The 17,885-nt window shown below is 40.9% G+C and overlaps 1 protein-coding gene across 1 annotated transcript in view; it reads left to right on the forward strand.

Moving 5' to 3' along the window:
* The window catches only part of USP13 (ubiquitin specific peptidase 13), a 130,617-nt gene that overhangs the window by 100,384 nt on the left and 12,348 nt on the right, over positions 1-17,885 (forward strand). The window contains exons 11-17 of the mRNA XM_029075988.1: positions 1,015-1,140; positions 1,405-1,558; positions 3,538-3,712; positions 9,631-9,719; positions 11,613-11,735; positions 12,668-12,694; positions 15,099-15,242. Of these exons, the coding sequence (XP_028931821.1) occupies positions 1,015-1,140; positions 1,405-1,558; positions 3,538-3,712; positions 9,631-9,719; positions 11,613-11,735; positions 12,668-12,694; positions 15,099-15,242 (838 nt within the window). The remainder of the gene's footprint in view (positions 1-1,014; positions 1,141-1,404; positions 1,559-3,537; positions 3,713-9,630; positions 9,720-11,612; positions 11,736-12,667; positions 12,695-15,098; positions 15,243-17,885) is intronic.

A 17,885-nucleotide genomic window follows, 5' to 3' on the forward strand; every position in this document is an offset into this window, starting at 1 on the left:
TCAGCAAAAGATAGAAACAATCCCTACCCAACCATGGGCTCACAGTCTAGAAGGGGGAAGACAAACAACAAAACAAAACAAGTAGACAGGCATCGGTAGCATCAAAATAAATAAATAGAATTATAGATATATATACATTGTTAATAAAATAGAATAATAAATATGTACATATATTCACAAGGAACATCCAAGCATTAGCACAGTGCCTCTCAGTAGGTGCTCAATAAATGCCATTGATTAATAGATCAGCTCTCAGCTACAAGTTGAAATACAATCACTTACCACATTGCATTTAAAACACAAATGAATGTTAGCTCTAAACACAGTTTTGAGATTTGTTGATACTGGTGTATACTGATTTAGAGAAGCAGCGTGGCTCAGTGGAAGGAGCCCGGGCTTGGGAGTCAGAGGTCATGGGTTTGAATTCCAGCTCTGCCACTTGTCAGCTGTGTGACTGTGGGCAAGTCACTTAACTTCTCTGTGCCTCAGTGACCTCATCTGTAAAATGGGGATTAAGACTGTGAGCCTCACGTGGGACAACCTGATTACCCTGTATCTACCCCAGCGCTTAGAACAGTGCTCTGCATATAGTAAGTGCTTAACAAATACCAACATTGTTATTATTAATTTAACCATGAATTTACTGCTTTGAATAAAACGGAGCCTCATCTTGTGCCATCCTGTATAACTGGATAGAAGTGGTAGATCTGCCCTCTGCAATATAACTATTTACTTATCAGATTAATCTGCAGGTCTCTGAAGTATTTTGCAAGTAAAAACATCAGTGAAAGAAATTTTAAATTTAGGATTAGGATTTCATTTACATTTTTTTACCTGAAAAAACCTATATTTTAGTGAGCCTTCTTGAATGGTACTATGAAATCTTATTATATTACATCAGTGAGCTAAGATTGTGCCACTTGGTTGATAAAATACAATGTTTCTCTGAGACCCAGTATGTGTTTCTGTGCCTTTATTCATATAAGGTTTTGTTTTTCCCCCTCGGGCATTTAGCCTCAGCAGAATGGAATCTCTCCCCGCATGTTTAAAGCCTTTGTGAGTAAAGGCCACCCGGAATTTTCCTCCAATAGACAGCAAGATGCTCAGGAGTTTTTCTTGCACCTGGTAAATCTAGTAGAGGTAAGAACTTTCAAAATTATATAGAAGAAGCCGAAAACACAAAACACTAGATTGCGTTCTGGGTTTATATGTTTTGCATGTCTTTTTTCCAACAAGGGACATTCTACAGATTGAACCAAATACAGAGATCGTTAACAGTAATGACTTTCATAAGGTCGAAAGTCTTCCCCAAGTAATCCTCTCTCTAGTAGTTTTTCACCGAATTATATTTTCTAGGTGTGTCCTCTGAATGAATAAACTAACTTGATCTCTTCAATCCTGCAGAGAAACCGCATCGGTTCCGAAAACCCGAGTGACGTTTTCCGCTTCCTGGTGGAAGAGCGCATCCAGTGCTGCCAGTCGAGGAAAGTGCGATACACAGAGAGGATCGACCACCTCATGCAGTTACCTGTGGCCATGGAGGCAGCCACAAACAAGGGTATGGTGAAAAATCCACCCAAATAAAGTTAAAAAGTTGTTGGAATGAGATTAAAGGTCTAGGCAAAGTGGAAATTAGTTATTGTGAGAATGTAATTCATTTGAGGCGTAGTGGATAGGGCATGGGCCTGGGAGACAGAAGGTCATGGGTTCTAATCCCGGCTCTGCCTCTTGTATGCTCTGTGACCTTGGGCACTTCACTTCTCTGGGCCTCAGTTACCTCATCTGTAAAATGGGGATTGAGACCATGAGCCCCAATGGGACAGGGACTGTGTCCAATCCAATTGGCTTGTATCCACCACAGCACTTAGAACAGTACCTGGCATATAGTAAGCACTTAACAAATGCCATTATTTTATTATTATTATTATTACTAAGAAGGAGCATGATTTCATGAAGCAGCCTACCTAGTGAAAAGGACATGGGGCTGGGAGTCAGAGGACCTGGGTTCTTATTCCAGCTCTATCAATTGCTTGCTGTGTGACCTTGGGCAAGTCACTTAACTTCTCTGTGCCTCAGTTTCCTCAACTGTAAAGAAAGGGGATTCAATCCCTGTTCTCCTTCCTACTTAGACTATGAGCCTCATGCGGGACAGGGACTGTGTCCAGAATGATTCACTTATATCTACCTGAGCGTTTATGTCCTCTGGACTATAAGCTCTTTATGGGCAGGGGATGTGTCTGTTTATTGTTGTATTGTACTCTCCCAAGTGCTTAGCAGAGTGCTTTGCACACAATAAGCACTCAGTAAATATGAATAACACATAGATTGCACTTAAATACTATTAAAAAAATTAACTGCCTATATATTGTACTGAGTGTTGGCGTATGTCCTTCTGCATGCTCACAGTCTCATTTGGGGAGGGCAGAAATGGAGAAAATAGCAGCGTGGCTCAGTGGAAAAGAGCCTGGGCTTCGGAGTCAGAGGTCATGTGTTCGACTCCCGGCTCTGCCACTTGTCAGCTGTGTGACTGTGGGCAAGTCACTTCACTTCTCTGTGCCTCAGTTACCTCATCTGTAAAATGGGGATTAACTGTGAGCCTCACGTGGGACAACCTGATTACCCTCTATCTACCCCAGTGCTTAGAACAGTGCTCTGCACATAGTAAGCGCTTAACAAATACCAACATTATTATTATTATTATTCGATTCCTGGCTCTGCTACTTGTCAGCTGTGTAACTGTGGACAAGTCACTTAACTTCTCTGTGCCTGTTACCCCATCTGTAAAATGGGGATTAACTGTGAGCCTCACGGGGGACAACCTGATGACCCTGTATTTCCCCCAGCACTTAGAACAGTGCTCTGCACATAGTAAGTGCTTAACAAATACCAACATTATTATAAATGGTCATCAATGGAAATTGAACGTTTGAAAATAAAAACAATGTTAAAAGCAAGGTGTAAAGGTGCAGTCCTATGGCTCCTCATGGCTCTGGGCAAATAGCTCATGGCTAGAAGCTGCTGCAACCTTCCCTGTGTTCTGTACATTCTCTCAGGCCTCTTGCCAATGGGTGGAGGTTGGAGGTGGCGTCCATCAGAGGGTAGCCCTCATGGGCCTTGGAGTTCGCCATGTTGAGGCAGTAGTTCACCATGTTGAGGCAACTGTGGCAAGACGATTGGGTGATTTGAAGGAAGATTAAGAAGAAATGGGCCCTGTCTGCCAGAACATGAGTTTTCATTACCTGTTTTGGATAGAACAACAAAATTAGGGACCATCTTTTGATTAATTGATTCGTTCATTCAATTGTATTTATTTAGTGCTTACTGTGTGCAGAGCACTGTGCTTAGTGCTTGGAAGAGTACAGTATGACAATTTAACTGGCACATTGCCTGTCCATAGCAGTGCCCGTTTTGGAAGTGTCTGGAAATTGAAAAATATTCTTATCAGAGGGTTCACTGGGTTTTTTTCAAACTAGCTGAACAATCTCGAAACACCTCTGCTAAGTTTTCAATTTGTCTTCATGCTATATTTCTGCTCAGATGAACTCATTGCCTACGAGCTGACAAGAAGAGAAGCAGAAGCGTCCAGGAGACCTCTCCCAGAGTTGGTCCGGGCCAAGATCCCTTTCAGTGCCTGTCTTCAGGCCTTTTCTGAACCAGACAACGTGGATGATTTCTGGAGCAGCGCCTTACAGGCCAAGTCTGCTGGTGTGAAGTGAGTGTGTGTATGTTTGTGTGTTGGTCAGGGTTGGGGGGAGATGAGGAGGCCAATTTTAATGTCATTTACTACAATGTTTGCTGTCATGTTCCAAGTACAAAATGCATCAAAGTCCACTCTAAGTTATAAGGACTATTTTATGGGTTGGAGACAGTGACCTTAAGGATCAATCAATTGTGTTTATTGAGGATGTATTCATTCATTCAATAGTATTTATTGAGCACTTACTATGTGCAGAGCACTGTACTAAGCGCTTGGAATGAACAAGTCGGCAACAGATAGAGACAGTCCCTGCCCTTTGACGGGTTTACAGTCTAATCGGGGGAGACAGACAGACAAGAACAATGGCGATAAATAGAGTCAAAGGGAAGAACATCTCGTAAAAACAATGGCAACTAAATAGAATCGAGGCGATGTACATTTCATTAACAAAATAAATAGGGTAATGAAAATATATACAGTTGAGCAGATGAGTATAGTGCTGAGGGGAAGGGACGGGAGAGGGGGAGGAGCAGAGGGAAATGGGGGGAAAAGAGGGTTAAGCTGTGGAGAGGTGAAGGGGGGTGGTAGAGGGAGTAGAGGGAGAAGGGGAGCTCAGTCTGGGAAGGCCTCTTGGAGGAGGTGAGTTTTAAGTAGGGTTTTGAAGAGGGGAAGAGAATTAGCTTGGCGGAGGTGAGGAGGGAGGGCGTTCCGGGACCGCGGGAGGACGTGGCCCGGGGGTCGACGGCGGGATAGGCGAGACCGAGGGACGGTGAGGAGGTGGGCGGCAGAGGAGCGGAGCGTGCGGGGTGGGCGGTAGAAAGAGAGAAGGGAGGAGAGGTAGGAAGGGGCAAGGTGATGGAGACCCTTGAAGCCTAGAGTGAGAAGTTTTTGTTTTGAGCAAAGGTTGATAGGCAACCAGTGGAGGTTTTTAAGAAGGGGAGTGACATGCCCAGAGCGTTTGTAGTTCCCAAGAGCTGTGGGAGTAAAGTTCTTGTGACTAGTAGATTGTAATCACAGAGGGGGAATGAAGGGGGGAGGGCAGAAGTTAACAAATGCAATCCCATTAGGAATATTAATGAAGAAATTCAAATGCCTCAATAAGTTTCATCATTTTAATTATGTTTTCATGCTTGTTTATCCATGCCGCCTGGAAGGAAACCTTGATCGTATTGATATCTGCAATCGAGTAATTAAACGTCTTCCTGGACGAGTTCTGAATGAACTGTTGTATTTTCAGTAGTGTAGATAAATTTTGATCTCATCTGGTATGAATGTTTTAATCTTTATCCACATTTTCTCTCATTGTTCTGCCTATGATTCCATAGTCTATCAGGTTGCCACCTTGGACAGTCCATCAAAATAAATATGGTAAAACCTCTGAAGGGTGTGTGACTAATTTAATTACCGAATCATGTCTGGAAAGTTACAAAAATGGCAAAGCCTAAATATGTGATCCTTAAAATTTAGCAGCTTTTAAATTCATTTTGCTAGTTTCGGGGGTGGGAGGAGGGTAATATTGGGCCTTTATCTGTAAACATAAAGGACAAATATTTCTGCAGATTATTTTTACTCAGCCTTAAAGAGGTCTGATGGTTAATTGCCCTTTGAGGTGAGTAGCCTTACAGAATAATGCCTTTTTTTTTCAAATTAAAGACTGTAGTTTCTTTTCTACTCATGAAAAATACCAGACAGTTGGACAAATCAAAACGCCAACAAAAAGCCCATCTTGAAACCAAATCTAAAACAACAGAAATGAGCAAAATCAGTTGTATTTTTAAAAAGTAGAAAAATCATTTTGAAAAATCAACTCACTTTTTCACCAATATCTCAGTGATTAAGTAGTTTATATGCCAACTCTGCTAAATTGTTCTTTTCCAAGCATTTAGTGCTCTATACACCGTAAGTGCTCAATAAATACTCTTGATTTATTGATTGATAGTACATCAGTAGTCTATGGTATATAGTGGTATATTAGCCACAGCTTCCATTCCCCCTTCTTTCCTTAGGGTTTCTCAGTTTATTTTGTTTTTGTTGTCCATGGTTAGATTACCCAGCAGTCTTAAATTCACTGTAGGACATTATGGTGGCAAAATTTCCATATAGTATTAATTTCCTGGGCTTTCCTTGTTCTTCAGTTTTTCTTTTAATACAGAAAGGCCACATGTGCATCTCACAAGTTACGAAAGGTCATTACTCACTAAATGCCCATCATATAGTGTGCCCAAGAGAGAGACTACTTCTGGGCTCTTTAGGTTAGGTTGATGGTAAAATGCAAACAATGAAAAGGTAATTTTAGAACAAGGACAAATTTATCCTGTCTTCCAAAGACAGTTCCAATATCTATTTCTAGAAGGAACACTGGACTTGAATCTCTTCCTACAGTTGCTACTTGACTCACAGTTCATCTTGGGTCAAATCAACCCCTCCAAATGGGGACTTAGAACAATATTTTTCATTAAAACATATTCAATTAAGGTGGGCTTTTCTCTCTTCTGAGGGGTTGGGACCTGGGTTGTGTAGATTTGCATTGTGTGTTGGAGGCAGGGAAACATATGAAACTGCACCCTTAGCACAGACATTGATGGGCCTAAGCACTGCAAAAAGGAAATGGCTGGGACTTATTGTGAGTGATCCTGAACAGAGAAACAGAATAAAAACTCTTATCTGATAGGAGAACCAATCATTTTTAGTCTGCCAGGATCCAGGCCAGGTTGCTCTAGAACAGGCATTCTCCAACACATTTGGGAGAATGAGACCTTTCTATAGAATTAGAGCAGGTTTCTCAAAGAGGCCCCCAAACACTCCAGGATTTAGCACTTTTGAATACTCTGCAACGTATTACAGGATGCTGGCCTTTCTAAATAAATTTCTAAAGGGAATTTCCAAAAACTTTTCTTTTTGAGAGGGTGAGGTCTTTATCCATATTGGAAAACTATGTTAATGGTCTTCTGGGGCTTTTATTGCCCCAGCTAGGAAATTTGGCTGAGCTCAGAAACTTTAGTAGTGTCATTAGTTTCCAGAAGACTTTGGCCAACGGAGACCCCTCCAACTAACCAAAGTGAAATTCTGGAAAGAAATGTAGATTTCCCCATTTAATAATCTTTGGCCAGTTGGAGATACTTTTGATATATCCCAGTTCAGGGTGTGAAAGGGGAAGGATCATCAGAAGGGTTACATTCCTTAGAAGGAATAAAAAAATTCCTTTAAACTCGGAAAGACAGAATTTTTTTTCCCTTTGCCTTGATTATATTTGATATAGATGTCCCTGCACAACAAGCCCTGGTCATTTGTTATACGGACACATTTGATGACTTGGTTAACTTGCAGTTGATTTTCACAGTTATATATTTCAGTACTGATGGTCTGGTCATTTTTGAGACTGCCTAATAGAGGCTGTCTGAACTTGATGATGATGGCATTTGTTAAGCACTTCCTCAGTGCCAAGCACTGTTCTAAGTGCTGGGGTAGATACAAGCTAATCAGGTTGTCCACTTGGGTGTTGTGCACAGGAGAGTAATAAACATCTTTTTCAAAGGGATGGATGGGCCAGTCTGGGAAATCGCGCCTCACGTTTCAGTGGGATACTTAGGGTGTTGACTTTCTTTTACATTTCATTTGACACATTTTAAATGTAATGAAAAGTAAAAATTGTCTGGCCTATGAATTTGAGAATGTAGGTATTATGATTTTGCCTGAACCCTAGCAATATAGTTCTGCTCTCCCAGCCTCAAAACTCAGTGAGTTAACACTTCCAGGAGGTTCAAGGAGGAATCTGGCTGGAAGATTCCTAGGATCAATCCTAGGATCATAATAGTGTCATTCCTTTGAGGTTGTAGAAAATGCAATTGCTCTTATCAGCCACCTGAGGGTACTAAGGCTTTAGAATCGACAATCACCTTGAATAGGAAATGCTCTTTCAAAGAGCCCTATGGTCCCTCAGCATTATGCTGGGGAGAATTTGAGAAATTATGCTTTTCAGTAGCAGTGAGAATCAGTAGAGGAATGGAGTTGTTACAGGTTTGGGATGACCACTGTCCTCTGCTATCTATTTTTCCTAATCACAATGAAAAGCATAGTTTTTCTCATATCAATGAACACTTCCTTACCCCAGATGGATTGTTGTCTACCCTTCCAGAGAGACCAAGTGATGTATGTTTTCAAAACTTATGCTTTCACATACAGGAATATTTCAAAACTTAGATTCCATAAAGGAATAACGTTCAAGGATTATTACTGCTACTCTAGGTAGCTAAACATATGTGGAGGGGATGTTTATTCTTGTGATGTCTAGATCTTGGCTAGGGATGATGTTATATTGATATGTTTTAGTCAGGAAAAACAGTGCTTTTTTCAAACTAAAAAGGCCCCATCATTTTCTGGTTCTGTGTTGTGAGACATTGCCTTGTGGAGGATTCCTTAGTATTCTTGCTCTTCAAGGCACCAAAACTGAGCCCTAAAATGGAGGCTTTGAAAAGTCGCTTAGTGTTGACAGAACATTTCTTTCCAACTCTCCTAATCCTTCTTATTTTCAGAAACTTGAGGTTCACTATCCTGCTCTTGACATCCTTGTGAGCATCTTGTGTGTTATCACTGCCATGGAAGTTAGAAGTAGAATTTCTCCTGAGCCAACTTTTTTGCAGGAAAAAAGCTCTACTGGAGCAAGTCGGAAGAACTGCATATTAGCATTACTATTACAAATATTCAAATATTGTGAGGTTCCTTCTCTCCTCTGTGATCAGGAGAACCTAGGCTGTACCTGCTGTCCTGTGCAGCAAAGGTTAGATGGGGTAAATAGGTAGGTAAGTAGGGTCAGGTAACACCATACTCATTTTACAGATGGAGAAGCTAAGGCACAAAGAAGTTTAGAGGGTTGTTTATTAGCACAGTTCGTGCTTCAGTTGGTCCTGGAACTGACTGGTACTAGAATTCAATGCAGGGCTTTGTAAATTAGTCCAACCTGAGATTATCATGTATCTAGCCCAGTGCTTAATACATTATTAAGCACATAGAAAGACCTTAACAAATACCACCGTTACCATGTGTCACTGGAGAACTCAGAACAATCACCAGATGAGCTGATTCTGAACATAAAACTTGAGAGTAATTTTAATAATAATGTTGGTATTTGTTAAGCGCTTACTATGTGCAGAGCACTGTTCTAAGCACTGGGGGAGATACAGGGTAATCAGGTTGTCCCACGTGAGGCTCACAGTTAATCCCCATTTTACAGATGAGGTAACCGAAGCACAGAGAAGTTAAATGACTTGCCCACAGTCACACAGCTGACAAGTGGCAGAACCGGGAGTCGACCCAATGACCTCTGACTCCAAAGCCCGGGATTTTTCCACTGAGCCATGCTGCTTCAATCAATCAATCGCATTTATTGAGTGCTTAATGTGTGCAGAGCAATGTACTACATGCTTGGGACTTAGTTCATATTTCTGTGAATGGGTTGGATGATAGTTTCATCATTTGTGCTTGACCTGGAATTAGAAAGATCGTTTTCTTTTTTGTATTCTCTACCTCTCCGTATTTGCAAAATGGACATTGGAACCAAACTGATACATAAAATCAGATCAAAGAATCACTAATATAATTGAAAGCAGTTTGTGGAAGCATGACATCGTGTAAATTCTAAATGCAAGTGCTTCATTTTAAAAATCCCATAATAAAGTTTAATTTTAGTGAAAATGTGCCACAAGGGATTTGCTTGTGCCTTACAGTTGGTATCAATGTGGGAGGACACAGAAAGAATGGCAACATACATTTGTGATGTGTATGTTTTCCTTCATTTCTTTATTTATGTACTGATTTCAAGCCCCAAACCAGCTATGCTGGATATGGTTCAAAGCAAGTTTAGGGAGCTTCATAGATTGTGTGTTCACTGTTCCCGTTGCCTTGTTTTATTGATATAATCCACTTTTGTTTCCCAGAACATCTCGCTTTGCTTCATTCCCTGAATACTTGGTAGTACAGATAAAGAAGTTCACATTTGGTCTCGATTGGGTACCCAAAAAGTTTGGTAGGTATATTTGCATGCTCTTGCTTGAAACCTCAACCAGCTGTTCTAAAACTGTGGCATGTGGAAGGGCATAAGTGGGATTGGTGCGGGGGGGGGGGGGGGGGGGGGGGACACGGGGGACGGGGATGATGACACCGACACGACGACGACACACGGACGGACTTTGTTCAGTTTGCAGAAATCAGCCTCGTTTCATCCTTTCTATTGTTGGGGTCCATTTTCCATTAATGTATTTTTTGAATGACTGATTTACAAAACTGAAAATATGGTATTTTGCAACTCTTGGCCAATGCTTTCTTATTCCCTTGTCCCAGCGTGAGGGAGGTAAACCTAGTTTAACATGCATGCTCAGTCTGATGTGCATCCATTACAGCATTAGGTCCTAACGAAATGTGGGCTTCACGATAAGCCCACATGTTTGAAAGAAAATGTCCTAGTAAAATTGTAAAACTAGATTATATTGATGGCCTAGATACGTCACACATGCTTCCTCATTTTTAAGTTAACCCAGGTGTCTTCATGTTAAATTGAAGGTCCATTTTAGAGGTTAGCAGCTGAAGCAATGTATAAGGAGGCCTACTGCCTCAAGAAGTGAAAAAGCTGGAGCTTTGGTTTTCTAGGGTGTTCCCTTTGGGAAGACAATTGAGCAGGAGTACAGATTTGTTCAGAATTCACTTAGAAACATCTTTTAGAGCTCTGAAGTGAGTCTAGCCTTCAGCTGTTAGGAGCTCAGGAAGCTTAAGAAGGATTATGCCCCAAGTTCAAGAGAATCTGCCTGGCATCTCCACAAGTTAACTGCATTTTCTCTGAACAAGTAGCTAACTATACCTCTTCTGGAAGTGGGCCACCAGGTAGTTATACTACTTTGGAAGAAACCAAGGGTTGGGGACAAACCAAAGATTAAATACTTATTTATGGTATTTGCCTTTACCTAAACTGAGGATGTAACTGTTGCTTGAAATCAGGATTTGTGTCCCTGGTATCTTAAATATAATTTTTAAGGATAGTACTTGTGGTTATTTATTTGCTTAAAATGTCAGAATGATTAAAATATAAAACCAAATATTCTAACATGTATGTTTCTTATTGTCAACAGTCATTTTCAGTTTTTTTAAGGTATATATTTAGGGCTGATCTGTGAAATAGAATTGATAGTCATTCTGGAAATTGCTACCGTGGCATTTGACGGCTCTGTGTAGTGATATCGGAGCTAGTTAGGATAATGAAGGATAACATTTCCACCTCCCAACAATTAAGAGTTCATCATGAAATATCTTTCAAGTCCCGTTATTCATCCCTGAAAGAATCATGAAATGATGAAGCATCATGATTTAGGAAGGGATTGAGTCTTACAAGGTATTAAACCTTGACTTTGTAATTAAATATTGCTTTCATATCTGTCACAGAACACCAGTCCGTACTGATGGTGCAGGTCCAGGTAGCTGCACCGGGGAACTGAAATCCATTCCACACTGCTTCCTTGAGAAGGAGCTTAGCCCAGTGGGAAGAGCATGGACCTGGGAGTCAGAGCAACTGGCTTCTAGTTCTAACTCTGCCACTTGTCAGCTGTTTGACTCTGCAAGTCATTTAAATTCTCTGTGCCTCAGTTCCCTCATCTGCAAAATGGGGATTCAATACCTGGCTTCCTTCCTACTTAGACTGTGAGCCCCATGTGAGATCTGATTATCTCATGTCTATTCCAGTGCTTGGCACATAGTAAGTGGTTAACAAATACCACAAGTATTATTATTAGTAGATAGAAACTTTTAGTATGATTAACTCTAAGCATGCTGAGCTAATGCTGTGTTTGTTAATCCCCTCTCATGTCTTGCTGAATCAAATGGAGGCTCTTTTAAAACGCTTGAATGAATGTCACCTTATCTCCTCTTGCAGATGTTTCTATTGATATGCCAGATCTACTTGATATCAATCATCTCCGAGCAACGGGATTACAGCCGGGAGAGGAGGAGCTTCCAGACATTGCCCCCCCCATTGTCATTCCCGATGACCCCAGAGGTATCTACCTGTACCAGGAAGACCTTCTCTATGGCCCCATCTTCCTCTACCAGCATAGCTAATTCAAATCTAAGAGTGAAACAAACTATTGAGAAAGATAGTTTTTCATATAAGTTGATGAGCGTAATTAAAACAAAATTGAATGACATGACACTACTGTACTTAAACCTGAATTTCATCATGTTGATTCAGTACGATTCTGGGTGCCGTTGAGTAGGAGAGTGTCGGTGGTTCAGAGTAAACCATCACTCTATAGCAAAAACAGTTCAAGTGCATATCCTAGTGGCACAAGGGTATGCCTTTCCCTAAATAGCAAGGCACTTTACCTGTATTTTCATGGACAATATGTATAGAAGTTAAAAGATGCTTAATGACATGAGGTTTAAATGTTTAAATAATTTCATAAGGTGTTATTAAAAAGTTAAGTATGTATGTTAAGTTATTATCACACCATTTTTTAACATTTCATTGGCGTCACTATTGGGTAAGAATAATGGACTGAAAAGGCAGTTGCGCTGATGCAGTAAGATATTTGCCCATTGTTGGGCAGGGATTGTCTCTATCTGTTACCGAATTGTACTTGCCAAGCACTTAGTACAGTGCTCTGCACACAGTAAGTGCCCCATCAGTGAATATTTCTTGGGTTGATTTTTCCAGGGAGTGAAGATATTTAGTTCATTGTTGAGATTAATTGAGGATTATGATTCCTTTGGTCTATCTAACCTGAATTTTGTTATTCTCACATAATGCCTGCAGCACCTTTATGAATTGTTGCTGGTACAGTTTTTGTTGATGCTTGAAGTGAAGTGAATAATATAAAAGCTAGGGGGATTGGTGTCCAAAATGACCTTTTTTATTTTACTAGTGTTTCTAAAGCATCTTTTGGTTTCATTTTCTGCCCTTTTCTCTCCTCCCCCCGACTTAATTTCTAGATCGCTTGATGAACCATTTCATGGAGCGTATGTATCGTCTTTTTTTACACCTCTTGATATTTTGGTAGTTAAAAAAATTTATCTGTGATAGTTCAGTAACTGGGTAATCTCTCTGTATCTCTGTACAAGCAGCTTTATTGTGTCTTTTTATGAGTTTGTAGTAGCATTTCTTGTTTCCATGATTAGTTATCAACAAATCTAAACCAGTGGTAGATAGCCAGTTCTGCAAAGTGAATAGAAGATGGCTCCTTTTGGCAACTGCCAGTTTTCAGAAATCAAGGGACTTTCCTCATTCATTTTGGCTCAAACCTTGGTAGACACATATGCAGATTTATCACTTTTTTTGTAGTGTCCTCTAGACCTTAAGCTTGTTGTGAGCAGGGAATGTGACCATTTATTGCTAAATTGTACTCTCCCAAGCATTTAGTACAGTGCTCTGCACACAGTAAGCATTCACTAAATGCTATTGAATAAATATCGTGGCTCAGTGGAAAGAGCACGGGCTTTGGAGTCAGAGGTCATGAGTTTGAATCCCTGCTCTTCCACTTAGCTGTGTGACTGTGGGCAAGTCACTTCACTTCTCTGTGCCTCAGTTACCTCATCTGTAAAATGGGGATTAAGACTGTGAGCCCCACGTGGGACAACCTGATTCCCATGTCTACCCCAGCGCTTAGAACAGTGCTCTGCACATAGTAAGCACTTAACAAATACCAATATTACTAAATATGATAGAATTAATTTTCCTTGAATACATTAATTGAATGAGATGTTTATGAGTTATAAAATGCTCCTCCATTTCATTTTAGAAAATTTGTTCAGAAAATAATTTCATCATTTCCATATTTGGGTGGGAAAATTTCAGCTTATTAAAGGAGAAAAATACAGGACAAAAGTCTGGCTTCTCTCTTATTGCCTCACTTTGGAAATAGGATCTGTTTTTCATATTGGACCCAAACAATTTCAGGGTCATTACTTGGTGGTGTATTTAAGAAGAGCAATAACTATTTCAGTTGTTGGAGCCCTTGAGGAACCTTCTGCCTAGCAAACACTGGTGCAGTACAGTTAAAGGTCTCTTAATGCCATAATCTGAAATGCTCTTCCAAAGTGCCTAATTTACTACCAAGGAGTAAAATTTGGCCCTGGGATACTCATAATGATCAGTTTTTGATTATCTTGTTCAAAAATCACCTCATGACCCCTCTCACTGTGATTAGTTTTTACTGATGGGTGTTAAGCAATTCAACTAAACTGACTGTGGCAAGACATCACCCTAGACCAGATATTCATATGTTCTTTAGCTTGGAAAATTATTTTATAATGTTTTTGAATTTACAAAAGCCCAAAGAAACATCAGTTTTTGATCCTTACTCAGATTTTACCAAAAAGGCATATAACATCTCCTATGGCAGAAGAGATTGCATTCATTCATTCATTCAGTCTTATTTATTGAGTACTTACTGTGTGCAGAGCACTGTACTAAGCACTTGGGAAGTACAGTTCAGCAACAAATAGAGACAATCTCTGCACACAACGGGCTCACAGTCTATTCTTCTTGCTTTTGGAATGTTCCGGTGGCAGAATATCCTCAGTGCTCAAGTAGCTTACTTGTCAAACCTAGGGCTTTGTTTCCTAAATTCTTATGGGATTGGCATCTTCAGGTCTGTTGGCATCCATAAAGGAGAAAATTGATTGAGGCAACATGCAATTTGAAGCAATTACTCTCCACAAGCAGAGGAGACTCATCAGGACACATGGATGTCAGAGGAACATTTGTTTCAGAGAGGATTCCAAATGTGTTTTTGGGATGCCCAGCATGCTTCTACGAAAAGAGAAAAATCATCCCACTAAATATTAACTAAGGTTTTGATTATAACTGAAAACTCACCCAAATTTCCATATCTTTCTTCTAAGACAAGCACAGTAAACGACCACATCCAAAGTTTTGAGACTTAGTTTGCCCTGAGGCTAAATAATTTATATTTGGACAGATGTATTTAAGGATCTTTTCTAGTCTTTTATAAAAGTACAAATACAGTCTCTTCATTGAGGCTATGTTTTCCCCTCCTCCAATGCCATCTCCTGCAGAAGTTGTAAGATGGTTTCAATCAATCACTCATATTTATGAGCACTTACTGTGTTCAGAGCACTGTACTAAATGCTTGGGACAGTAGAATACAACAATATAACAGAGTTGGTAGAACGTTCCCTGCCCAGATTGAGCTTACAGTCTAGAGGGAGGTAGCTGTACGTGAGTATTCAGTGGCTAAAGTTGCCAAAGAATGGATGGGTTTATTTTTTGAAGTGATTTGTCGGTTGCATGCTGAGAGGTAGGCATTATAGTGGGTGGATTTCATTCAACAGTATTTATTGAGCACTTACTATGTGCAGAACACTGTACTAAGCGCTTAATTCCTCATGCTACATCTAACAGCTCCAGACATCGACGAGTCTTCTGTAATGCAGCTGGCTGAGATGGGTTTCCCCCTGGAAGCCTGTCGGAAAGCTGTATACTACACAGGAAACATGGGTGCTGAAGTGGCCTTCAACTGGATCATTGCTCATATGGAAGAACCCGGTATGTGTGATTGGAAGACTTAGAAAAATATTAGAGCCTGATGTGATCAGTTGCAGAGATATTTCATCCTAAAAACATGTTGTCCTGAAATAATTGTTTTCTGGGGACAGAGAGAGCCCCTTACCTGTTCTAATGGACCTATTCTCTCTCACCCTTAAAAACACTTGTTCCTTCTTCCGTCCCCCCTTACATCTGTCTTCATCTTCTCACTGCTTTCTGGCTCCTTTCCTCCTGTTATGAAACATACTCAAGTCTCGCTCAAACCTAAGAAAATCTTCTTTGTATCTCACAACACGCTCTAGTTTCACTTTACTTAAACTCTTCTCTTTTTGTTCCAAACTCCTTAAAAATGGTATATATACCTTCTGCTCTCAATAGTTCTTTCCTCATCCTTCTAAGTGCTCTCCTTACAGTGCTCTGCACACAGTAAGTGCTCAATAAATATGACTGAATGAAAATTGGTTTTCACTCCCTTTATTCTACTGAATCCACTTTTAAGGAGGTTTCCTCAGCAAACTCCATTTGGCAAAGTCTAATGGATGATGTTCCTAATCCTTCTTGATCTCTTGACTGCTTTTGACAACCTCTCTATCTTTTGCTCTATTGACGTGGCTTTCTCCTGCTTCTTTTCATATCCTCTTCCCTCAGGGCTCCCTCTCTTCATATCCTAGAATCCACCACTCTTTCTACTATCATAACCCTCTTCTCCTCAAAAAGGCCTTACTTTTTACTTCTCCTCAAAAAGGCCTTCCCTCACTGAACTCTTTATTTCCCCTATCCTCCCTTCCCTCTATCTCAATCAACTATGAACTTGACTGTATACCCCTTAAGAATTTTGATAGTCACCCCAGTCCCACAATATTTATGATATTCCTATTCTCTTATAATATATAATATTATATATTATTATGTTCTATAATATATATTTATATATGATATAAGAATATTGTTATACTCTACTTACTAAAGTGCCCTGCACACAGAAGCAGCTTGGCTCAGTGGAAAGAGCACGGGCTTTGGAGTCAGAGGTCATGGGTTTGAATCCCAGCTCGGCCACTTGTCAGCTGTGTGACTGTGGGCAAGTCACTTAACTTCTCTGCGCCTCAGTTACCTCATCTGTAAAATGGGGATTAAAGACTGTGAGCCCCATGTGGGACAACCTGATTCCCCTGTGTCTACCCCAGTGCTTAGAACAGTGCTCTGCACATAGTAAGTGCTTAACAAATGCCAACATTATTATTATTAATAAATACAATTGAATGAATGTTTCCTCTATCCCTAATCTACTTTAATGTCTGTCTCCCCAAATAGACCCTAAGGTCCCTGAGATCATGTCTACCAGCTCTGTTATATTGTACTTTCCCAAGTGCCTAGTACAGGGGTCTGCACAGTGTAAGCACTCGATAATACATTCCACTGATGGATGGATTGATTGATTGCTCTGCACACAATAAGCATTACAATACCATTGACTGAGTGATCTGTTGCTTATTCCTCCCCAACGTTTTGGCTTTGCTCCGGTTCAAACTCTTGTCACTTCCTGTCAAAACCTCTCCTCCCCTATCTTTCCCATCTTTCCCTTTCACTATCCCTTCTGCATCACAAACCTGTACCTTGGCTTATCCTCAGTTCATCTCTCTCATTCAACCTAAATATCTCTCACTAAATCCTGTCGGTTTTAACTTCACAACATTGCTAAAATGCCCCATTTCCTCTTCATCCACGATGCTACTTCACCGATCCAAGCACTTATTCCACCTTGCCTACTGAATTAACCTCCACGCTAACTTTCCTGCCTCCTGTCTCTCCCCACTCTAGTCCTTACTTCACTCCGCTGCCTGTATCATTTTTCCATAAAAAAATTCAGTCCATATTTCTCTACTCCTCAAGAACCTCCAGTGGATGTGGATGCCCATCCACCTCCTCAACAACCAAAACTCCTTATCACCTCCTTTACCTTTACGGCACTCAATCAGCTTCCCCCATCCTATGTTAACTCGTTGATTTCGTACTATAACCAAGCTCACCCACTTTGCTCCTCTACCACACACTCAATATACCTCGCTCTCATCTTTCTCAATAACGACCCTTGCCCACATCTTCTCTATGGCCTAGAGCTCCCTCCTCTTTCATACCTGTCACGAGCCCCCGGCTCGTACCAACCAGGACTTTCCTGGACCGGGATGGCCTCAATGACACTTAGAGAGTCAAACATACCTCCACCACCAAGGTTACTGTGGGGAGTTTTTTACTTAGTTTTTACCAACTTGCTAGGGAGTAACGCATGCATGCTCTCACTCACTCCACTCCACCAAGGGTCCAGTACCAGTCTGCTGGTCAAGGGATTCCATTCTGCCAATCCTGCGGCAGAAGGTTGGGAGAAGTTCCTGGCGATGCAGACTGCTGATGCCGCAAGCCTCCTCCGTGCACTGCTTCCCTCCTCTTGTGATTCAAAGCACCCCCCTTTTATCTGCCGTAGGGGTCATGGCGGTGGCCCTACGTGGCCGTCGTTGATTGGTCCAGGCCCATTACTGGGTAGAACAGGGAGAGAAGGCCACACCTCCCTCTGTGCCCCATTCCCCACAGGCCAGCAACGACCTGTCCTAAAGTAGAGAATCTCAGTTCTTTCGCAAATTTCTTCTT

The sequence above is a fragment of the Ornithorhynchus anatinus genome, chromosome 1, assembly GCF_004115215.2.
Source record: "Ornithorhynchus anatinus isolate Pmale09 chromosome 1, mOrnAna1.pri.v4, whole genome shotgun sequence".
In the NCBI taxonomy this organism is placed as follows: Eukaryota; Metazoa; Chordata; class Mammalia; order Monotremata; family Ornithorhynchidae; genus Ornithorhynchus; species Ornithorhynchus anatinus.